Here is a 25,584-nt window from a genome sequence, read left to right on the forward strand (position 1 = left end):
TGCTGTTTTTTGTCGGCTTTTAGGGTTCCGTCAAAATATTTTTATCTGCCCCCAGATTGGGTAAGCCTATGATTAGTACCTTTAGCAATAAACTTTTAAAGTGAAGTGGTGCGTAGCTACGGCAGTTCAGAGTTCTTGCTGATATTATTGTCTTTTGGTACTATTTATTGGCCAAGATAACTGCCACGGAAGCGCCGTTGCCAAACCTGCCTCACGAGAGTATCATTCGCTATTACTTTTTTAGATAATCATTTGACTGCAAATTTGAGTAGAAGCTAAAATGTTGAGTTTTTCGTAAGCGATAGAGGTGTCACGGGTGAGGACATCGCAGAGTAATGCAATGATCGAGACGGGATCATAAGTATGAAATTTTTCAACATCAACGGATACAATTTCCTCATTCGCCTCAAGCCCAAGAATTTCAAGTTTTTGTCTTACTACCAGAATCGAATCGTGTTTGGCATCTATGTTGTAGAAAAAAAAGTAGGCACCTCCAAGTTTACCTTAATTCGTCATTCTCTTTTCGCTGCTGTTTTTGCGGTCAATTTTTGTCACCTAAAAATTTACTAGCTGTCTTATTTACAATTTTTGACCAATTTTTCGGATATTTTTTTTGCTGTTTTTGTCGGCTTTTAGGGTTCCGTCAAAATATTTTCATCTGCCCGCAGATTGGGTAAGACTCTGTTTGGTACCTTTAGCAATATACTTTTAAAGTGAAGTGGTGCGTAGCTACGGCAGTTCAGAGTTCTTGCTGATAGTGTTGTCTTTTGGTACTATTTATTGGCCAAGATAACTGCCAGGGAAGCCCCGTTGCCAAACCTGCCTCACGAGAGTATCATTCGCTATTACTTTTTTAGATAATCATTTGACTGCAAATTTGAGTAGAAGCTAAATTGTTGATCTTTTCGAAAGCGATAGAGGTGTCACTGGGGTAAAGACATCGCAGAGTAATTCCAATGACCTCGGAGACGGGATCATAAGTATAAATTTTTTTAACATCAACGGATACAATTTGCTCATTCGCCTTAAGCTCAAGAGTTTCAAGTTTTTGTCTTACTACCTTATCCAATCGTGTTTGTAATTCAATGTCAGCTCCTGGAACCTTTTCAAAGAGTGGAGTAAAAAATGCTTTTGATAAGGACTTCGCGGAATTGACAGAACCTGGCGCATTGGTGCGTTTTCTTTGTGAACCTTTGTGTGCCTGATGTTCGCAATGTTTGATAAATTTTCTCTTTAATGAGATATTGTTTTTTTATTGCAACGATTAGCGTTCCACTAAAATTAGGGAGAAGCTGCAGCTATGTTTTTGTTCATCTCAGAGCAAATGTTAGATATTTTTCCATGAATAAGCCTAGTGGTCAGATAACCTATAGCAGCGCCCTCCCAATCATTGTAATTAAACCACAATGGGGGGCATGATTTCATGGGTGGCTTTAATGGGAGAGACCCAAAAAGTTTATGAATTGACAAACTGTCTTGATCGAGAAACTTGCTTGTTAAAAACGACCATAACTTCATCTTGAGATAACCCAAAGTAAACTTTTATGTTCAACAAAACAAAGGATGTTCAACAAAACAAAGGAAAAGCTTTTATGTAAGAATACTTTAATAGATGCAATTGAACCTATGTCGGGCAAACAAGCCAAGTTGGTGACAGCAGTGTTGCAGAAGATCAAAAGAGGATTTTTATATCAGAGCTACACCTCGTTGAATAATGTGTCACATACAGTTTGGATGGGACTTACTGTCGAAGCTATCTACATCAAGAAGCTGAGACAAAAATTTAGCGATGAATATTGGGGACGGGAGTCTATTCGACGAATATCGGGGACCGAATACCTGTTTACTTTTAAAAAAGTTTTGCAATGTTTTTCTAATTTTATTTTTGTACATGGCAAAATTGAAATTTTTCCATCACATTGAACAAAAAAGTAAACTAAGATAAGAATACGCAAAACTTTGGTTAAAATAGAAAAACATAGTTCACGTAGATTTCAAAATATGGAATTTTCAGGATTTGAGATAATCGATTTGTAAATAACAAGTTTACAAGCTGTTTGTAAATAACGAGTTTAAATCGCGGTATAAATTTAATAACTATTATTCTTTTTAATGCGATTCGTTGAATTATACAAAATTAATAGAAGACAAAGTATATGAGTTTTGGATCATTTTGTACATCAGTTTAATTTAACCTGACGATGAATTCGCAGTTCGAAAACGTCTGTTGTACTCCACTTCGTTGAATCGTTTAGACTGAGTTTCTACTAGGTAGCACATTCAATCGAACCGAAGCTAGATTATATAAGTCGGGCAGCTTCTATCCTAAGTGGCGGCTCTAAGTTCATTTTTAATCCATTTTGTTGCTCAGTGGATTTTTTGTCGTTTTAGTTTAAATGAAAAGGGCCACTCAGGTTGGTTATTCTGGCTACACAATTGCTCTAACGAAGAATTATCCACAATTCGCTGAATCTCGAGGAAAATGCTTGACTTGTGGAAGGTCTCGAAAATGGTTTTGCTATACTTGTTTATCATGGACCACGTCATTCAATGGTGACAGCGCACCCAATGTTCAGTTGCCATTTACACTGCATGTGAGTTACACTACACGTGAAGGTAGATTAAGTCTAGCATTACAGTTTAATCTCATTATTAATTTATAACAATGCTTATGAAATGTAATGTGTCATTACGTGACAGGTATATTAAAATATATCAAAATTTTTTCATCACAAAAACTCTAAACTAAGATAAGAAAACGCAAAGCTCTGGATAAGATACAAAAACATAGTTACCATAGGCTTCATGTTACTCTTTTGCGTAGCTCTATACTCTGCCTCCGTGGCGCAGGCTCCATGCGCCGGCGCCCTGCAGTAGAAGCGTCAATAGGAACCATTGTAGAGGAAGGGAGGCTGTTGTCCTAAATGTTTATTAATAGCCGCACAGCGATAGCTGGGGCTATTATTGGCCTTCTCTTGGTTTTTTTTATTTCGTCTTTAGCAATAAACTTTTAAAGTGAAGTGGTGCGTAGCTACGGCAGTTCAGAGTTCTTGCTGATATTATTGTCTTTTGGTACTATTTATTGGCCAAGATAACTGCCACGGAAGCGCCGTTGCCAAACCTGCCTCACGAGAGTATCATTCGCTATTACTTTTTTAGATAATCATTTGACTGCAAATTTGAGTAGAAGCTAAATTGTTGATCTTTTCGAAAGCGATAGAGGTGTCACTGGGGTAAAGACATCGCAGAGTAATTCCAATGACCTCGGAGACGGGATCATAAGTATAAATTTTTTTAACATCAACGGATACAATTTGCTCATTCGCCTTAAGCTCAAGAGTTTCAAGTTTTTGTCTTACTACCTTATCCAATCGTGTTTGTAATTCAATGTCAGCTCCTGGAACCTTTTCAAAGAGTGGAGTAAAAAATGCTTTTGATAAGGACTTCGCGGAATTGACAGAACCTGGCGCATTGGTGCGTTTTCTTTGTGAACCTTTGTGTGCCTGATGTTCGCAATGTTTGATAAATTTTCTCTTTAATGAGATATTGTTTTTTTATTGCAACGATTAGCGTTCCACTAAAATTAGGGAGAAGCTGCAGCTATGTTTTTGTTCATCTCAGAGCAAATGTTAGATATTTTTCCATGAATAAGCCTAGTGGTCAGATAACCTATAGCAGCGCCCTCCCAATCATTGTAATTAAACCACAATGGGGGGCATGATTTCATGGGTGGCTTTAATGGGAGAGACCCAAAAAGTTTATGAATTGACAAACTGTCTTGATCGAGAAACTTGCTTGTTAAAAACGACCATAACTTCATCTTGAGATAACCCAAAGTAAACTTTTATGTTCAACAAAACAAAGGATGTTCAACAAAACAAAGGAAAAGCTTTTATGTAAGAATACTTTAATAGATGCAATTGAACCTATGTCGGGCAAACAAGCCAAGTTGGTGACAGCAGTGTTGCAGAAGATCAAAAGAGGATTTTTATATCAGAGCTACACCTCGTTGAATAATGTGTCACATACAGTTTGGATGGGACTTACTGTCGAAGCTATCTACATCAAGAAGCTGAGACAAAAATTTAGCGATGAATATTGGGGACGGGAGTCTATTCGACGAATATCGGGGACCGAATACCTGTTTACTTTTAAAAAAGTTTTGCAATGTTTTTCTAATTTTATTTTTGTACATGGCAAAATTGAAATTTTTCCATCACATTGAACAAAAAAGTAAACTAAGATAAGAATACGCAAAGCTTTGGTTAAAATAGAAAAACATAGTTCACGTAGATTTCAAAATATGGAATTTTCAGGATTTGAGATAATCGATTTGTAAATAACAAGTTTACAAGCTGTTTGTAAATAACGAGTTTAAATCGCGGTATAAATTTAATAACTATTATTCTTTTTAATGCGATTCGTTGAATTATACAAAATTAATAGAAGACAAAGTATATGAGTTTTGGATCATTTTGTACATCAGTTTAATTTAACCTGACGATGAATTCGCAGTTCGAAAACGTCTGTTGTACTCCACTTCGTTGAATCGTTTAGACTGAGTTTCTACTAGGTAGCACATTCAATCGAACCGAAGCTAGATTATATAAGTCGGGCAGCTTCTATCCTAAGTGGCGGCTCTAAGTTCATTTTTAATCCATTTTGTTGCTCAGTGGATTTTTTGTCGTTTTAGTTTAAATGAAAAGGGCCACTCAGGTTGGTTATTCTGGCTACACAATTGCTCTAACGAAGAATTATCCACAATTCGCTGAATCTCGAGGAAAATGCTTGACTTGTGGAAGGTCTCGAAAATGGTTTTGCTATACTTGTTTATCATGGACCACGTCATTCAATGGTGACAGCGCACCCAATGTTCAGTTGCCATTTACACTGCATGTGAGTTACACTACACGTGAAGGTAGATTAAGTCTAGCATTACAGTTTAATCTCATTATTAATTTATAACAATGCTTATGAAATGTAATGTGTCATTACGTGACAGGTATATTAAAATATATCAAAATTTTTTCATCACAAAAACTCTAAACTAAGATAAGAAAACGCAAAGCTCTGGATAAGATACAAAAACATAGTTACCATAGGCTTCATGTTACTCTTTTGCGTAGCTCTATACTCTGCCTCCGTGGCGCAGGCTCCATGCGCCGGCGCCCTGCAGTAGAAGCGTCAATAGGAACCATTGTAGAGGAAGGGAGGCTGTTGTCCTAAATGTTTATTAATAGCCGCACAGCGATAGCTGGGGCTATTATTGGCCTTCTCTTGGTTTTTTTTTATTTCGTCTTTAGCAATAAACTTTTAAAGTGAAGTGGTGCGTAGCTACGGCAGTTCAGAGTTCTTGCTGATATTATTGTCTTTTGGTACTATTTATTGGCCAAGATAACTGCCACGGAAGCGCCGTTGCCAAACCTGCCTCACGAGAGTATCATTCGCTATTACTTTTTTAGATAATCATTTGACTGCAAATTTGAGTAGAAGCTAAAATGTTGAGTTTTTCGTAAGCGATAGAGGTGTCACGGGTGAGGACATCGCAGAGTAATGCAATGATCGAGACGGGATCATAAGTATGAAATTTTTCAACATCAACGGATACAATTTCCTCATTCGCCTCAAGCCCAAGAATTTCAAGTTTTTGTCTTACTACCAGAATCGAATCGTGTTTGGCATCTATGTTGTAGAAAAAAAAGTAGGCACCTCCAAGTTTACCTTAATTCGTCATTCTCTTTTCGCTGCTGTTTTTGCGGTCAATTTTTGTCACCTAAAAATTTACTAGCTGTCTTATTTACAATTTTTGACCAATTTTTCGGATATTTTTTTTGCTGTTTTTGTCGGCTTTTAGGGTTCCGTCAAAATATTTTCATCTGCCCGCAGATTGGGTAAGACTCTGTTTGGTACCTTTAGCAATATACTTTTAAAGTGAAGTGGTGCGTAGCTACGGCAGTTCAGAGTTCTTGCTGATAGTGTTGTCTTTTGGTACTATTTATTGGCCAAGATAACTGCCAGGGAAGCCCCGTTGCCAAACCTGCCTCACGAGAGTATCATTCGCTATTACTTTTTTAGATAATCATTTGACTGCAAATTTGAGTAGAAGCTAAATTGTTGATCTTTTCGAAAGCGATAGAGGTGTCACTGGGGTAAAGACATCGCAGAGTAATTCCAATGACCTCGGAGACGGGATCATAAGTATAAATTTTTTTAACATCAACGGATACAATTTGCTCATTCGCCTTAAGCTCAAGAGTTTCAAGTTTTTGTCTTACTACCTTATCCAATCGTGTTTGTAATTCAATGTCAGCTCCTGGAACCTTTTCAAAGAGTGGAGTAAAAAATGCTTTTGATAAGGACTTCGCGGAATTGACAGAACCTGGCGCATTGGTGCGTTTTCTTTGTGAACCTTTGTGTGCCTGATGTTCGCAATGTTTGATAAATTTTCTCTTTAATGAGATATTGTTTTTTTATTGCAACGATTAGCGTTCCACTAAAATTAGGGAGAAGCTGCAGCTATGTTTTTGTTCATCTCAGAGCAAATGTTAGATATTTTTCCATGAATAAGCCTAGTGGTCAGATAACCTATAGCAGCGCCCTCCCAATCATTGTAATTAAACCACAATGGGGGGCATGATTTCATGGGTGGCTTTAATGGGAGAGACCCAAAAAGTTTATGAATTGACAAACTGTCTTGATCGAGAAACTTGCTTGTTAAAAACGACCATAACTTCATCTTGAGATAACCCAAAGTAAACTTTTATGTTCAACAAAACAAAGGATGTTCAACAAAACAAAGGAAAAGCTTTTATGTAAGAATACTTTAATAGATGCAATTGAACCTATGTCGGGCAAACAAGCCAAGTTGGTGACAGCAGTGTTGCAGAAGATCAAAAGAGGATTTTTATATCAGAGCTACACCTCGTTGAATAATGTGTCACATACAGTTTGGATGGGACTTACTGTCGAAGCTATCTACATCAAGAAGCTGAGACAAAAATTTAGCGATGAATATTGGGGACGGGAGTCTATTCGACGAATATCGGGGACCGAATACCTGTTTACTTTTAAAAAAGTTTTGCAATGTTTTTCTAATTTTATTTTTGTACATGGCAAAATTGAAATTTTTCCATCACATTGAACAAAAAAGTAAACTAAGATAAGAATACGCAAAACTTTGGTTAAAATAGAAAAACATAGTTCACGTAGATTTCAAAATATGGAATTTTCAGGATTTGAGATAATCGATTTGTAAATAACAAGTTTACAAGCTGTTTGTAAATAACGAGTTTAAATCGCGGTATAAATTTAATAACTATTATTCTTTTTAATGCGATTCGTTGAATTATACAAAATTAATAGAAGACAAAGTATATGAGTTTTGGATCATTTTGTACATCAGTTTAATTTAACCTGACGATGAATTCGCAGTTCGAAAACGTCTGTTGTACTCCACTTCGTTGAATCGTTTAGACTGAGTTTCTACTAGGTAGCACATTCAATCGAACCGAAGCTAGATTATATAAGTCGGGCAGCTTCTATCCTAAGTGGCGGCTCTAAGTTCATTTTTAATCCATTTTGTTGCTCAGTGGATTTTTTGTCGTTTTAGTTTAAATGAAAAGGGCCACTCAGGTTGGTTATTCTGGCTACACAATTGCTCTAACGAAGAATTATCCACAATTCGCTGAATCTCGAGGAAAATGCTTGACTTGTGGAAGGTCTCGAAAATGGTTTTGCTATACTTGTTTATCATGGACCACGTCATTCAATGGTGACAGCGCACCCAATGTTCAGTTGCCATTTACACTGCATGTGAGTTACACTACACGTGAAGGTAGATTAAGTCTAGCATTACAGTTTAATCTCATTATTAATTTATAACAATGCTTATGAAATGTAATGTGTCATTACGTGACAGGTATATTAAAATATATCAAAATTTTTTCATCACAAAAACTCTAAACTAAGATAAGAAAACGCAAAGCTCTGGATAAGATACAAAAACATAGTTACCATAGGCTTCATGTTACTCTTTTGCGTAGCTCTATACTCTGCCTCCGTGGCGCAGGCTCCATGCGCCGGCGCCCTGCAGTAGAAGCGTCAATAGGAACCATTGTAGAGGAAGGGAGGCTGTTGTCCTAAATGTTTATTAATAGCCGCACAGCGATAGCGGGGGCTATTATTGGCCTTCTCTTGGTTTTTTTTTATTTCGTCGTCATGATTTTTGTTACGACCATATGACGTCACAGCCACTTTTTGTTCATTCGTTCATGCAATTTCAACTGAATTGCATGTGTGACGTCATTTTTCGCTCTTAGTGGAGCGAGTTTTTTTGTTCATGCGCGTGATTAAATTTTTGGTCACACTTGACTTACCTCACTCTCAAAAATGACTTCCTCACTTTGAAATTGACTTTTATTTACTTTAATTCAAAGAGATAAGGTCAAATGGGTGTGTGTCACTCTAAATGAAGGTTATTTGAGATCAGCTAATAGAGGCAGCAATAACTTATACAGATTTTTAATCAAAATATAACAGATCAGCCTTCAATGAAAAGACGAATTTTTTTGGTCTGTCTTCTTTACTGTTTTTTAGACTGCCGGTCTACAAATCTATTGCGGCTATTTTCTGGCAATCTGCCAGCTATGTTATATTCTTTTCTAATTAATTGCTCTCAAACGAAGTTTGTAGCAACTATATTAGAGTCCTGTCGGTTGGTGTTGTTGTAGCCGTGAGGGGGTGAGGACTAAATCCCGGTTTGTAGACCGAGAAACGTGGCAACTGGTTTATCCTAGAGTAACCGAACATCTAGCGTGGTAGGTTTCCTTGGGCATTTGAAAAGATGTTCTGTATCATGAGGCGAGGAAACGCAACTCCTGTCGGTCTTTTTTAATGCGATTTTTTGCTTGACCGATTTTTGTCTGACGCTTTTGACTTTTCGTCCTCAAAAATGGGATAAACAGGTAGCGCCCAGCGGGCATTAAGTGCTCTTAGAGCCTTTCAGCTCTGTTTTTTGCTCAAACTGTTCTGGAGACGTATACTTTGGCGTGAAGGGCGGTCCTTAGTTGAAGACACCTCCATTGTTGACCCCCCCCCACTATTACACCAACCCCCACCGCGCTGTTGCCCACCACCTTGTTTCAGCCTCAGGTGTCAAGGAACCTCTTCTACGGTTTTATAACAGGCTACTGCATAGTTTCTAGTGGTAGTGGAATGGTTTCAACATTTTAACATCACGATTTTTAGCATTTCTGACAAAACGTGCAATTTTTTTCAACTTTTTGACATTTATTTTTCTTTAATCAAGTCTTTCCAGACGCAGGCGCCGGAAAACGTCCTTAACGGTTTGATAATGAATTACTAAAAAAATTTTATTTGCCATGGAATAGCTTTCAATTTTCTTAATATGACGCTATTTTTGGCGATTTTTTTAGAAAAGTTTTTGTCGGTTTTTAGGTTTCTACAGCCTCAAGAGCCAAAGAAACTCCTCTAGGGTTTGACAATAGGTTACTGTATAGTTTCTAAATGTCATGGAATGTTTTTCAAGATTTCACCACACCGAATTTTTGTGTTTTTCTTTTAAAAAGTTGGCATTTTTTTTCAATTTTTTTGGACATTTTGTCATTCAGGTTTTTCAGCATAACAGAAAATCTCTGTTAAAGTTCGATAATAAGTTGCTGGAAAATGTTTTTTGGCCATGGATTGTTTTACAACTTAAAAACCACAATAACTTCATCTTGTGATAATAACCCAAAGTAAACTTTGGAAAAGCTTTTCTGTAAGTATACTTTAATAGATGCAATTGAACCTATGTTGGGCAAACAAGCCAAGTTGGTGACAGCAGTTTTGCAGAAGATCAAAAGAGGATTTTATCAGAGCTACACCTCGTTGAATAATGTGTCACATACAGTTTGGGTGGGACTGACTGTCGAAGCTATCTACATCAAGAAGCGGAGACAAAAATTTAGCGATGAATATTGGGGACGGGAGTCTATTCGACGAATATCCGGGACCGAATATCTGTTCACTTTTAAAAAAGGTATGCTATGTTTTTCTATTTTTATTTTTGTACATGGCAAAATTGAAATTTTTCCATCACATTGAACAAAAAAGTAAACTAAGAGAAGAATACGCAAAGCTTTGGTTAAAATACAAAAACATAGTTCACGTAGATTTCAAAATATGGAATTTTCAGGATTTGAGATAGTTGATTTGTAAATAACAAGTTTACAAGCTGTTTGTAAATAACGAGTTTAAATCGCGGTATAAATTTAATAACTATTATTCTTTTAATGCGATTCGTTGAATTATACAAAATTAATAGAGGACAATGTATATGAGTTTTGGATCATTTTGTACATCAATTTAATTTAACCTGACGATAAATTGGCAGTTCGAAAACCTCTGTTGTACTCCACTTCGTTTAATCGTTTAGACTGAGTTTCTACTAGGTAGCACATTCAATCGAACCGAAGCTAGATTATATAAGTCGGGCAGCTTCTATCCTAAGTGGCGGCTCTAAGTTCGTTTTTAATCCATTTTGTTGCTCAGTGGATTTTTTGTCGTTTTAGTTTAAATGAAAAGGGCCACTCAGGTTGGTTATTCTGGCTACACAATTGCTCTAACGAAGAATTATCCACAATTCGCTGAATCTCGAGGAAAATGCTTGACTTGTGGAAGGTCTCGAAAATGGTTTTGCTATACTTGTTTATCATGGACCACGTCATTCAATGGTGACAGCGCACCCAATGTTCAGTTGTCATTTACACTGCATGTGAGTTACACTACACGTGACTAGATTAAGTCTAGCATTACAGTTTAATCTCATTATTAATTTATAACAATGCTTATGAAATGTAATGTGTCATTACGTGACAGGTATATTAAAATATATTAAAATTTTTTCATCACAAAAACTCTAAACTAAGATAAGAAAACGCAAAGCTCTGGATAAGATACAAAAGCATAGTTACCATAGGCTTCATGTTACTCTTTTGCGTAGCTCTATTCTCTGCCTCCATGGCGCACGCTCCATGCGCCGGCGCCCTGAAGTAGAAACGTCAATAGGAGCCATTGTAGAGGAAGGGAGGCTGTTGTCCTAAATGTTTCTATATTCTTTTCTAATTAATTGCTCCCAAACTAAGTTTGTAGCAACTATATTAGAGTCCTGTCGGTTGGTGTAGCCGTGAGGGGGTGAGGTCTAAATCCCGGTTTGTTGACCGAGAAACGTGGCAACTGGTTGATCCCAAAGTAACCGAACATCTAGCGTGGTAGGGTTCCTTGGGCATTTGAAAAGATGTTCTGTATTATGAGGCGAGGAACCGCAACTCCTGTCGGTCTTTTTTTAATGCGAATTTTTCGCTTGACTGATTTTTGTCTGGCGCTTTTGACTTTTCGTCCTCAAACACGGGATAAACAGGTAGCGACCAGCAGGCATTAAGTGCTCTTAGAGCCTTTCAGCTCTTTTTTTGCTCAAACTGTTCTGGAGACGTATACTTTGGCGTGAAGGGCGGTCCTTAGTTGAAGACACCTCCATTGTTGACCCCCAACTATTACTCCAACCTCCACCGCGCTGTTGCCCCCAACACCCACGTTGCCCACCAACTTGTTTCAGCCTCAGGTGTCAAGGAACCTCGTTTAGGTTTTATAATAGGCTACTGCATAGTTTCTAGTGGTAGTGGAATGGTTTCAACATTTTAATATCACAATTTTTAGCTTTTTTTTTTGACAAAACGTGCAATTTTTTTTTTCAAATTTTTGACATTTATTGTTCTTTATTCAAGCCTTTCCAGACGCAGGTGCCGGAAAACGTCCTTATGGGTTTGATAATAATTTACTGAAAAAAATTATTTGCCATGGAATAGCTTTCAATTTTTTTAATATGACGCTATTTTAGCGATTTTTTTAATAGTTTTTGTCGGTTTTTTGGTTTCTCCAGCCTCAAGAGCCGAGAAAATTCCTCTAGGGTTTGACAATAGGTTACTGTATAGTTTCTAAATGTCATGGAATGTTTTCAAGATTTCACCACACCGAATTTTAGCGTTTTTTTACAAAAGTTTTTTTTTCAATTTTTTGGGCATTTTGTCATTCAGGTTTTCCAGCACAACAGAAAATCTCTGTTAAAGTTCGATAATAAGTTGCTGGAAAATGTTTTTTGGCCATGGATTGTTTACAACTTTTCACAACCTTTCACACAAGCAGTTTTTTATGCAACTTGCAATTTTTTCAAGTTTTTTGAAATTTTTTGTCATTTTTTAGGTTTATCCAGCCTCAAGAGCCACATTACGTCCTCTAGTGTTTGATTATAGGTTACTGCATAGCTTTTAGATCTAATGGAATGTTTTTCAAAATTTTAATATTAGCAATTTTAAAAAAATAATTGCCATATTTTTACAACATTTTTTGGATCTTTTTGATTTTTTTTATGATCTTTACTGGCAACAGGGTACGGTACCTAGGGAACCCCTCCAAACTTTGATGATAAGCTTTCGCATAGTTTTTGGAGTTAATGGGATGGTTATCAATATTTAAATGACTCCAGCTCTAGCAATTTTTTTAATAAAATTTAATTTTCAAATTTTTGGATGTTCCAAGTTTATGGATCTTTGAGCCAGTGAAACTTTTTAAAGCTTGAAATAGGGATACTCGATTGTCTCCTGAGATAATGAATTGGTTTTGAAGATTTTTAATAGCTTGAATTTTTTCAAGATTTTGTTAAAATTTGCAAATTTTGAAATTTGTTTAATTATGTTGAATTTGTTAAAATTCGTTAAATTTGTTGAAGTTTGTCAAATTTGTTAAAGTTTGTTTCCAAAATTTTTGAATACTTTTGTCCTTTTCCGAGTTTAGCTATCATAACTGGCCAACGAACCTCTTCAAGTCTTGCAGATGGGTTACTTGATATAACTATCCAGAGACAAAAAATAGTTTTTAACATTTTCACTGCGAAATCTGGAAGATTTTCTTCTAAATTTTGCAAATTTTTAAAATAGCAGTTTTTTATTTGATTTGTTTACTAACAAGGCTAGAAAACTAAAAGTTGCAGAGTTGAATCAAGCTGAAGCTAGCGTCAATAAACCGTGGCTAGTTACTGACGAAGTCAACTGCTCGCCGGTCGTTTGAGCAATTCGCCTGACGTTAGTCGGTAATGTTTAATGGAGCAACTCATTTCCAGAACTGCCTATATGCTCGAGCTTATGTGTTATATATTCTTCTCTTTTCTGCTTTGCATTTAGTGCCTGATTGTTGGCAAATTAATTCTAATCTGATTTGACCTGAATAAGTGTCTACGACTTAAAAAAGAGGTTTGAGAATTTTCCAAAAATTATTTTATTTGACTTCAATGTAGTCAGGGAAAATCAAATACGTCAATGTGCTTGAACCAAATCATTGATATTAATTATGCTAGTCAATCTTGAGAGTTCCTATAATTTTCTAAATTCTTGCGAGTTCTCTATCGAAGCCTATCGACTTATAGCAATAGAATGAAGCCCTAGTGTTTGAACTAGTGGCATCGGCGAGTTAATAAGGGGTAATTATAAGAAGAACAAGCTCAATATGCATAAAAATACTTGAAGATACTGGGATGAAATATCCGGTTATATCGGCCAAAACTGTACTAATCATGTTATCCATTCATTTTGAACTAATTTGAATCTGATGAACTCTTGCTGATCAATGCAGGAGTTTCAATGCAACGACGACTTGAATTTTTAAGCGTTTTCCAAGGGTACTGCTTTTATTTCTATGAAAAATAGATCCAACTATTGATTTTGGCTCAACCAGATGATTCGAAAGAGATCAGGCTGTCATATACTTCCGCAGCAACAATTGGAAGAACTATTTTTGGCCGTCCCTAAATGTCAATTTAAAAGTGCGGAATTGATTCAAAATTTTGTGTGTTTAGGTACTGAAGCATAACATTGAAATATCGGGGAAGAGTACCGCAATCCATGCTGCAATGTTAGTTGAGAGTGAGTGTCTATATCGAGTGTATCCTGATATTCCCGACTACAGAGAAGGAAATCCAGGTGATCATGTTTGGGTTTTGTATCCTGGAAAAGAAGCAAGATCGGTTAAGGAACTCGTGCATGAAGCAGGATGCACGAATATCGTGAATGATTCGAGCCTTTTGAAAGAAGATTTCAACTTGGAGCAGTTTTGCAAATTAATCAAATTGAATATTCTGGTCATAATAGATGGAACATGGTCGCAAATGCATTCTTTTTTGCAAGACGGGCGGATAAAAGGTGCAGCATCTGTGAAATTTGTTAAACTGGGCGAGCAATACACGACTAAGTTCTGGCGACCCCAGGGAAAGTTGCCGGTGAATTATCTAGCCACCATCGAGGCTTTGTTTTACTTTATGAAAGAGCTGCAGATAGAATTCTGGAAAACATCTGGCCTTAAAGAAGACCTTGATTTACATTCTCACGATTTTGATGACCTATTGTACTTTTACGATTTTATGCTTCAGCAAGTAGTTAATAGAAAGTGAACTGATTAACCAGTATGCGTTGTGTGACAGCTTACATAATTTCGCAAGCTAATGATGGACTGGATTGCTTCGTTCAAAAATTCCTTGAGAAAGTGCGAGAAAGCCACCAGGTCCAAGGGAAAGGGAAGACGAAAATGAGGTGAAAAGGTTTTCTTGACGATTTATTAGAGGTATAAGTTAGCGACTTATTTGGACCAGAAAATGTACACGTTTAACCAATACCCTGTCTGCTAAAGAAGGCACAGCTGTTTTATAATGGGCTAATTTAATCGGAAGTTCTGGTTGAAATTCGAGGTTTTGGCCCTCAAGTGCACACAGACAGTTCCAATGTACATGGTCTAACATAAGTTTGGTCTATTTTATTGTAAGGTCAGTTGTATATAAATATTTACCTGTGTTCACTTTAGTACCTAGGAAATGCTTTCCATGCCTTACTTTCACTTGAAAGGCAAATTACCGAGGGAAGAAGTGGGTGCTAGTTTATTCACAATTCTGCAAATTTATTTCCTTAGTAAGAATAATTTATTCAATTAGATTATTGTACGTTGAATGTAGTTCTGTTTGTTTAATTTTGAGGCATATTGTTTTGGTTCGCATCAGGTTTATGCAAGTTCCGTGACGCTAAATAGTTTTCTCATCCGTCTCTGGACAAATCATCTTTAGACAAAATAGAACCAAGCAAAACTGACAACCAATAGAAAAGGAGAGCTCAGAACAGGCTACTGTTAATATACCACAGAGTAAAAGCCTACCCTATTGGAGACAACTTTGGTTAGAAAACGTATGAAACCGTCGGTATCGTCGTTTTTTTCTAGCCAAAAACGACGAAAACACAATTTTTTGTCGTTATTGTTCGGTATTAAACATAAGACTCGGTATCGTCGTTTTTAGACGTAAGACAGACTCGGTATCGTCATTTTTAGACGTAAGACAGATTCGGTATCGTCGTTTATTAAATGTCAGAAAGCATCGGTATCGTTGGTTTTTAAACGAAAGAAAGCATCGGTATTGCCGTTTTCAAACGTACGAAACCATCCGTATCGTCGTTCTTTAAACGCAAGAAAGCAGCGGTATCGTCGTTTTATAAACGTAAGAAAACATCGGTATCGAGGTTCCATCCAGTTAATTTTAGAATGATGATGATAATATAAAGTACTATCCCCCAGTAAAATCAAACAAAACAAAATAAATTCTTACATAATACAGCTCAAGCAATGTCGGAAAATTATCTCAAGTTGATTCATAAAACCAACTTTTGAGTTTTCCTGTATTTTTTGGTGGTGTTTCCATCCTTCTCACCCGGGCTGGGGAGCAGCTACGGCGAAGTAACAAACAACTCTGGGAGAATGGAATCCGGGAAAACGGTAAAAATCCGCCCTCTAAGACTCTCCCCAAGTAAAACCAAACAAAACAAAACAAAGTATAACATAATATAGCTAAAGTAATGTCGGAAAATTATCTCAAGTTGTTTCGAAAAACCAACTCATGAGTTTTTCCTGTATTTTTGGCAGTGTTTCCCTCCGCCGTTCTCATCCGGGCTGGTGACTGGCTACAGCGGAGTTAGAGACAATTAACTATAGAATTGAGTCCAAGCAAAAGGTAAAAACAGCGCCCTAAAACACTCCCCAAGGAAAAACAAATAAAAGAAAACAAATTCTTACATAATATAGCTTAAGTAATATCAGAAAATTATCCCAATTGATTCAAAAAACCAACTTGTGAGTTTTCCTGTAATTTTGGTAGTGTTTTCCTCCGTTCTCATCCGGGCTGGGGACCGGCTACAGCGGAGTTACAAACAAACAACTATAGAATTGAGTCCGAACAAACGGTAAAAATCCGCGCTCTAAGACTCTCCCCAAGTAAAACCAAGCAAAACAAAATATTACATAATATAGCTCAGGTAATGTCAGAAAATTATCTCAAGTTGATTCGAAAAACCAACTCGTAAATTTTTCCTGTATTTTTGCAGTGTTTCCCTCCTCCCTTCTCCACCGGGCTGGGGGCCGGCTACAGAGGAGTTACAAACAATTAACTATAGAATTGAGTCCAAGCAAAAGGTAAAAACAGCGACCTAAAACACTTCCCAAGGAAAATCAAAAGAACAAATTCTTACATAATATAGCTTAAGCAATATCAGAAAATTATCCCAAGTTGATTCAAAAAACCAACTTGTGAGTTTTCCTATATTTTTGGTAGTGTTTTCCTCCTCCGTTCTCATCCGGGCTGGGGACAACTATAGAATTAATTCCGAGCAAACGGTAAAAATCCGCGCTCTAAGACTCCCCAAGAAAAACCAAGCAAAACAAAACAAAATATTACATAATATAGCTAAAGTAATGTCGGAAAATTATCTCAAGTTGATTCCAGAAACCAACTCATGAGTTTTTCCTGTATTTTTGGCAGTGTTTCCCTCGGTTCCCATCCGGGCTGGGGACCGGCTACAGCGAAGTTACAAACAATTGACTATAGAATTGAGTCCAAGCAAACGGTAAAAACAGCGCCCTAAATCTCTCCCCAAGGAAAATCAAATAAAAGAAAACAAATTCCTACATAATATAGCTCAAGTAATATCGAAAAATTGTCCCAAGTTGATTCAAAAAACCATCTTGTGAGGTTTTCCTGTATTTTTTGGTAGTGTTTTCCTCCTCCGTTCTCATACGGGCTGGGGACCGGCTACAGCGGAGTTACAAACAAACAACTATAGCAGAATTGAGTCCGAGCAAACGGTAAAAGTCCCCGCTCTAAGACTCTCCCCACGAAAAACCAAGCAAAACAAAACAAAGTATTACATAATATAGCCCAGGTAATGTCAGAAAATTAATTCAAATTGATTCGAAAAACCAAATTCTTAGGTTTTCCTGTTTTTTGGTGGTGTTTCCGGCCTCCTTTACCATCTGGGCTGGGGACCGGCTACGGCGGAGTCATAATTAAATAATTATAGGAGAATTAAGTTCTAGCAGACGGTAGAAACCGCGTTCTAAAACTCTCCCACTGTAAAATCAAACAAACCAAAATAAATTCTCATATAATACAGCTAAATTAATGTCGGAAAATTATCTCAAGTTGATTCAAGAAACCAACTTGTGAGTTTTTCCTATTATATTTTCTGGTGGTGTTTCCCTCCTCCTTTACCATCCGGGCTGGGGACCGGCGGAGTTATAATCAAACAATTATAGAATTGATTCCGAGCAAACGGTAAAAACCACAACCTAAAACTTTCCCCAAGTAAAATCAAACAAAACAAAAAAAATTCTGACATAATATGGCCAAAATAATTTATGAATATAATCGCAAGTTGATTCAAGGAACCAACTTTTGAGTTTTTCTTTTTCTGGTGGCTTTTCCCTCCTCCTTTACATCCGGGCTGTGGACCGGCTACAGCGGAGTTACAAACAAACAACTATAGAATTGAGTCCGAGCAAACGGTAAAAATCCGCGCTCTAAGACTCTCCCCAAATAAAACCAAGGAAAAGAAAACAAAATATTACATAATATAACTCAGGTAATGTCAGAAAATTATCTCAAGTTGATTCGAAAAACCAACTCGTGAATTTTCCTGTATTTTTTGGCAGTGTTTCCCTCCGTTCTCCACCGGGCTGGGGGCCGGCTACAGCTGAGTTACAAACAATTATTTATAGAATTGAGTCCAAGCAAAAGGTGAAAACAGCACCCTAAAACTCTTCCCAAGGAAAATCAAATAAAAGAAAACAAATTCTTACATGATATAGCTTAAGTAATATCAGAAAATTATCCCAAGTTGATTCAAAAAACCAACTTGTGAGTTTTCCTGTATTTTTGGTAGTGTTTTCCTCCTCCGTTCTCACCCGGGCTGGGGACAACTATAGAATTGAGTCAGAACAAACGGTAAAAATCCGCGCTCTAAGACTTCCCAAGTAAAACCAAGCAAAACAAAACAAAATATTACTTAATGTAGCTCAAGTAATATCGGAAAATTATCCCAAGTTGATTCAAAAAACCCTCTTGTGAGTTTTTCTGTATATTTTGGTAGTGTTTTCCTCCTCCGTTCTCATCCGGGCTGGGGACCGGCTACAGCGGAGTTACAAACAAACAGCTATAGGAGAATTGAGTCCCAGCAAACGCTAAAAGAAAGTCCGCGCTCTAAGACGCTCCCCAAGAAAAACCAAGCAAAACAAAACAAAGTATTACATAATATAGCCCAGGTAATGTCAGAAAATTAATTCAAATTGATTCGAAAAACCAAATTCTTAGGTTTTCCTGTTTTTTTTGGTGGTGTTTCCCTCCTCCTTTACCATCTGGGGACCGGCTACGGCGGAGTTATAATTAAATAATTATAAGAGACTTAAGTCCTAGCAGACGGTTGAAACCGCGTCCTAAAACTCAAAATTTTACCGCCCCCTGTAAAATCAAACAAACCAAAATAAATTCTCACATAATACAGCTAAATTAATGTCGGAAAATTATCTCAAGTTGATTCAAGAAACCAACTTGTGAGTTTTTCCTATTATTTTTTCTGGTGGTTTTTCCCTCCTCCTTTACCATCCGGGCTGGGGACCGGCGGAGTTATAATCAAATAATTATAGAATTGATTCCGAGCAAACGGTAAAAACCACAACCTAAAACTTTCCCCAAGTAAAATCAATCAAAACAAAAAAAATTCTGACATAATATGGCCAAAGTAATTTGTGAAAATAATCGCAAGTTGATTCAAAGAACCAACTTTTGAGTTTTTCTGTTTTCTCTGGTGGCTTTTCCCTCCTCCTTTACATCCGGGCTGTCGACCGGCTACGTTGGAGTTACAAACATATAAGTATAGGAGAATTAAGTTCTAGCAGACGGTAGAAACGGCGTCTTAAAACTCGCCCAATTAAAATCAAACAAAACAAAATAAATTCTTGCGTAATACAGCTAAATCAATGTCGGAAAGTTATCTCAAGTTGATACGAAAAGCTACTTTGAGTTTTTCCTGTATTTTCTGTTGATGTTTCCCCTCCTTTTTCACCCGAGCTGGGGACCGGCTTCGGCGGAGTTATAAACAAACAACTCTGGGAGAATGGAATCAGAGCAAACGGTAAAAATCCGCGCTCTAAGAGCCTCCGCAAGTAAATCCAAACAAAACAAAATGTAACATAGTATAGCTAAAGTAATGTCGGAAATTTGTTAAGTTGATTTAGAATGTCAACTTGTGAGTTTTTCCTTTATTTTCTGTTGATGTTTCCCTCCGCCTTTACAATCTGGGCTGGGGACCCGCTACTGCGAAGTTGCAAACAAATAGTTATAGGAGAATTAAGTCCTAGCAGACGGTAGAAACCGCGTCTTAAAACTCTCCCCAAGTAATATCAAACAAAACAAAATAAATACTTAAATACTTATATAATACAGCTAAAATTCTATCGGAAAATTATCTCAAGTTGATTTAAAAAACCAACTTGAGTCTTTCCGGTATTTTTTGGTGATGTTGCCCTCCTCCTTTACCATCCGGGCTGGGGACCGGCTACAGGCGGAGTTACAAACAAATAGTTGTAGAATTAAATCCTACAAGACGGTAGAAACCGCGTCCTAAAAGTCTCCTTATGTAAAACCAAACAAAACAAAATAAATTCTTACATAATACAGCTATTTCCATGTCGGAAAATTATCTTAAGTTGATTCAAAAAACTATTTTCTCAAGTTTTTTTGTTTTTTTTTCTGGTGGTGTTTCTCTCCTCCTTTACCATACGGGCTGGGGTTGGGTGCAGTTAAAAACAAATAGTTATTGATTCCGAGCAAACGAAGAATTGATTCCGAGCAAACGGTAAAAATCCGTGCTCTAACTTCTAAGGTTTTCCTGTGTTTTCTGGTTGTGTTTCCCTCCTTTAGCATCCCATCCGAACCGGAGACCGGCTAGGGCTGAGTTACACATAAAAATATGGCAGAATTAAGTCCTAGCAGACGATAGAAACCGTGTCCTAAAAATCTCCCAAAGTCACAAAACAAAATAATTTCTTACATAATGCAGCTAAAGTAATGCCGGAAATTTATCTCAAGTTGATTTTAAAAATGCAGCTTATGAGTTTTTCCTATTATATTTTCTGGCGGTGTTTCCCTGCTCCTTTACCATCCAGGCTGGGACCGGAGGAGTTACAAACAAATAATTATAGGAGAATTGGTTCCGAATAAACTGTAAAAATCAGCGTTCTAAGACTCTCCCCAAGTAAAATCAAGCAAAACAAAACAAAGTATTACATAATATAGCTCAGGTAATGTCAGAAAATTAATTCAAATTGATTCGAAAAACCAAATTCTTAGGTGTTCCTGTTTTTTGATTGTGTTTCCTTCCTCCTTTACCATCTGGGCTGGGGACCGGTAACGGCGGAGTTACAAACATATAATTATAAAAGAATTAAGTCCTAGCAGACGGTAGAAACCGCTTCTTAAAGTAAAATCAAAGAAAACAAAAAATTTTCTTTATAATGTAGCTAAAGTAATGTCGGACAATTATCGCAAGTCGATTCAAAAAACCAACTTTTGAGTTCCTGTTTTTTTCTGGTGTTTTCGCCCTCCTCCAATAAAAATATTAATAGTTATTCGTAATAATAATAAAAAATAATAATAACAAACTAATAATGATAGTGATAAGTTTATAATACTACAGTAACAAAAGTAATAAAATATATAATAGTTATAAAAATAATAATAATAAGAAAAGTTATTGTAATAAACAAAAAAAATTTTAAGATAATTAAAATATTAACAATGATAATAATAATTTTTATAAAATTTATAATAATTATTATAATAATTGATGTCGCTTCATACCATGATAAAGTGTATGATGCGCCCTGAGGGTATCGGGAATATCATGGTATGATACGACCTATCAAGAATTTTACGGTATAGTTTTTTTCAATCATTTTTATCTCTCAAATGCTAAAATTACTGTTTTTTATCTATAAAAAATTACCGGGTTGGTTGAAAAACTTTTTTCAATAATTAAATTTAAAAAAATTTTGGGTCGGTTCATTCAAAACTCTTAGAGAAATTTTTTTTAAAAATGTTTTGCTCAAAAAAATCTGTATATTTCGTTCCCGTAAGCTTCCGTTGATTTTCTGTTCGTGTCGTGCACTGAGAAATCTATCATTTTCTCAATTGTAGAAAACTTTGTGATTTTTTTGAATTTTTTTCCGTTATGAACAACAAAGCATGCGGGCCTAATTTAAACCACTATTTTGATATCTCAAAGGAAGAAAGTTCTTTTCTACATAAAAGAAACTGAGCACTAGAAAATTGATGTATGATCAGCCCTCCATATTTTTTGTTGTATTATCCGACCCCCGTTTTTTTCGGATGTGTTTGAAGCGACCGTATAATTGTAATAATGATAATAATAACAAAAATGAAACTAATAATAATTACAAAAATTTATCAAAAAATAGTAGTAAAAATGAAAATAATGAGGGTAAAAAATAATCAAATTAATAATGACAATTACAGTATTTATAATAATAATAACAGTAATGAACACTATCGGTTTCTCAACCAGCCTTACAATGGGCTGTTCAAATGCTATTTATCTGCTTGTTGTTTAAGTCAAACAATCGGCTTTTCAACCAGCCACGTAATCGTTTGTTAAAATGCTAGCTCTTTAATTTTTGTTTAAGCCAGTTCTTTTATTGTTTAGTTTCATGCTATTCTTTCAGCAGATACACAGAGTACTGAAATGAGGAAAAATTCAAAAGCGTAATATAACAGCTCAATCAGAAACTATGTTCACGGAGATAGTGTTTATTTACTTAAAATAAAAATGGGAAAAGAAGCAAATTCAGCTCAAAGAAGCAAATTTACGTAATTCAAAATACTCATTTCAAACACCAATGTGCAAAAACAAAAGCACACGCAACAAAGGTACTATGCTACTACGAGCAAATCATAAACCAAGTTTGAGGCGAACAGACTTTAAATTCAAATTCTTAGCGAGATTTATCTTCTTTCTTAGATATTGACTCAGAGTTTCATAAGAGCTGAGGTGTAGCCCATCACAGATATCGTGGCCAATGGTTTCCACAAATTCCATGTTTCCTCTTATATTTGTTCATTAGCCTTCTGTTTTTGTGACTATTCCGTCAGGATTGTTCAACCAAGGAACAATATCTGCCGTCAAGACTACTGAAGTGCTCTGCTAGCAGTAACTGTACAAGTCTCGGCTTTCCGCAGTTAACTCTTTCAGGGACATATCAGTAGGACTAAAGATATCTCTGGGGCATATATAATTTCCTCCAATCATGTTTTATATCCTCGCAGGTCATTGGTGTAACTCCGCCAATTGCGGGCTCTTTCACCACCCTTGCCTATCGCACCAAAATTTTCTGACAATTGGAGCCTTTGAACGTGGATGTACACAATCGGTTTTTCAGTCAGCCACACAATCGGCTGTTCAATTAGCTTAAGACAAATTCAAAATTTTCAAACCACTATAATAAAAGTAAAAAATAAAAAAAATAGTAATGATAATAATAATAATATTGTTATTAAAAACAATTAAAATATTAATAATAATAGCAATAAAAATAACAATAATAATAATGATAGAGTATGAATAATAAAAATAATAATAACAATAAAGAAGCCTAATTATAATAATTTTAAAAAATAATAACTGTAATCATTACAATGATAGAAATTTTAATAGTTATTAGTAATAATAATAATAAAATAATAATAGCAAACTAATAATGATGGTGATAAATTTATAATACTACAATAACAGAAATAATAAAATGAAAAATAGTTGTTATAAAGTTAATAATAAGAAGAAAAGTTTTTGTAGTAATAAAAATTTTAAGAAAATTAATTACAATATTAATAATGATAATAATAATTATAAAATTTATAATAAACATTGTTATAATAATTGAGGTCGCTTCATACCATGAAAAAGTGTATGATGCGCCCTGAGGGTATCCGGAATATCATGGTATGATTTGACCTATCAAGAATTTTACGGTATAGTTTTTTTCAATCATTTATTTCTCAAATGCTAAAATTACTGTTTTTTATCTATAAAAAATTACCGGATTGTTTGAAAAAATTTTTTCAATGATTAAATTTTTAAAAAATTTTGGGTCGGTTCATACAAAACTCTTAGAGAAATTTTCTTTAAAAAAGAAGTTGTTTTGCTCAAAAAAATCTCTGTATATTTCGTTCCCGTAAGCTTCCGTTGATTTTCTGTTCGTGTCATGCACTGAGAAATCAAACATTTTCTCAATTGTAGAAAACTTTGAAAGTTTTTCACAATTTTGGTCTTTTTTGTTTTTTTTTTCGTTTTAAACAACAAAGCATGCGGGCCTGATTTAAACCACTATTTTGATACCTCAAAGGAAAGTTCTTTCCTACATAAAAAAACTGAGCACTAGAAAATTGATGTATGATCAGCCCTCCATATTTTTGTTTGTATGATCCGACCCCCGTTTTTTCGGATTTGTTTGAAGCGACCGTCTAATTGTAATTTTAATAAAAATAAATATGGAAATAATAATTATTACAAAAATTTATCAAAAAAATATTAGTAAAAATGACAATAATGAGGGTAAAAAAATAATCAAATTAGTAATGACATTTATAATATTTATAATAATAATAACAGTAATGAACAATATCGGTTTTTCAACCAGCCACACAAAATGGGCTGTTCAAATGCTATTTATTTACTTGTTGTTTAAGTCAAACAATCGGCTTTTCAGTCAGCCACACAATCGGCTGTTCAAACTTTGTAATTACCTATTGTTCAAGCCACGCTATGGCTTTCGAACCAGCCACATAATCGTTTGTTCAAATGCTAGTTCTTTACTTTTGTTTAAGCCAGTTCTTTTATTGTTTATTTTCATGCTATTCTTTCAGCAGATACACAGAGTACTGAAATGAGGAAAAATTCAAAAGCATAATATAACAGCTCAATCAGAAACTATGTTCACGGAGATAGTGTTTATTTACTTAAAATATAAATGGAAAAAATGGTATAACAAAAGCAAGCGTCAAAAAATTCAATCTACAGCTCAAAGCAGCAAATTTACGTAATTCAAAATACTCATTTCAAACTCCAATGTGCAAAAACAAAAGCACACGCAACAAAGGTACTATGCTACTACGAGCACATCATAAACCAAGTTTGAGGCGAACAGACTAATTTGAAATTCTTAGCGAGATTAATCTTCTTCATTAGATATTGACTCAGAATTTCATAAGAGCTGAGGTGTAGCCCATCACAGATATCGTGGCCAATGGCTTCCACAAATTCCATGTTTCTTCTTGTATTTGTTCAGTAGCCTTCTGTTTTTTGCCTATTCTGTCAGGATTGTTCAACCAAGGAACAATATCTGCGTCAAGACTACTGAATTGTTCTGCTTGCAATAACTGTACAAATCTCGGATTTCCGCAGTTAACTCTTTCAGGGACATATCAGTAGGAGTAAAGATATCTCTGGGGCATATATAATTTCCTCAAATCATGTTCATATCCTCGCAGGTCATTGGTGTAACACCGCGAATTGCGGGCTCTTTCACCACCCTTGCCTATCGCACCAAAATTTTCTGACAATTGGAGCCTTTGAACGTGGATGTACACAATCGGCTTTTCAGTCAGCCACACAATCGGCTGTTCAATCAGCTTAAGACAAGTTTAAAATTTTGAAACTACTATAATAAAAGTAGAAAATAAAAAAAAATAGTAATGATAATAATAATAATAATATTGTTATTAAAAAACAATTAAAATATTAATAATAATAGCAATAAAAATAACAATAATAATAATGACAGAGTGTGAATAATAAAAATATTAATAACAATAAAGAAGCCTAATTATAATAATTTTAAATAATAATAACTGTAATCATTACAATGATAGAAATTTTAATAGTTATTAGTAATAATAATAATAAAATAATAATAGCAAACTAATAATGATGGTGATAGATTTATAATACTACAATAACAGAAATAATAAAATGAAAAATAGTTGTTATAAAATTAATAATAATATGAAAAGTTTTTGTAATAATAAAAATTTTAAGAAAATTACTTACAATAGTTATAATGATAATAATAATTATAAAATTTATAATAAACATTGTT

General features: G+C 35.4%; 3 protein-coding genes across 6 annotated transcripts in view; all 3 read left to right on the forward strand.

Moving 5' to 3' along the window:
- LOC142341507 (protein farnesyltransferase/geranylgeranyltransferase type-1 subunit alpha-like) overlaps positions 1 to 25,584 on the forward strand; it is a 351,573-nt gene that overhangs the window by 57,351 nt on the left and 268,638 nt on the right. The gene's annotated exons all lie outside the window — the stretch shown is intronic.
- Positions 7,606 to 15,076, forward strand: LOC142341504 (tRNA-uridine aminocarboxypropyltransferase 1-like). 2 transcript variants are annotated; one of them, XM_075392482.1, is made up of 2 exons: positions 7,606 to 7,812; positions 13,907 to 15,076. In XM_075392482.1, the coding sequence occupies exons 1-2, from the start codon at positions 7,615 to 7,617 to the stop codon at positions 14,495 to 14,497; spliced, it is 789 nt and encodes a 262-aa protein (XP_075248597.1). In that variant the 5' UTR covers positions 7,606 to 7,614; the 3' UTR covers positions 14,498 to 15,076. The 2 variants fall into 2 exon arrangements, with proteins under 2 accessions (XP_075248597.1, XP_075248596.1); XM_075392481.1 differs by lacking the exon at positions 7,606 to 7,812 and adding an exon at positions 10,575 to 10,774.
- LOC142341503 (uncharacterized) overlaps positions 14,574 to 25,584 on the forward strand; it is a 55,601-nt gene continuing 44,590 nt past the window's right edge. For all 3 annotated transcript variants that reach the window (XM_075392478.1, XM_075392479.1, XM_075392480.1), the window contains exon 1: positions 14,574 to 14,636. The gene's annotated coding sequence lies outside the window, so the exon portion shown is untranslated. The remainder of the gene's footprint in view (positions 14,637 to 25,584) is intronic.

Source organism: Convolutriloba macropyga, chromosome 6, assembly GCF_964194025.1.
Source record: "Convolutriloba macropyga chromosome 6, txConMacr16.3, whole genome shotgun sequence".
Classification (NCBI taxonomy): domain Eukaryota; kingdom Metazoa; phylum Xenacoelomorpha; order Acoela; family Convolutidae; genus Convolutriloba; species Convolutriloba macropyga.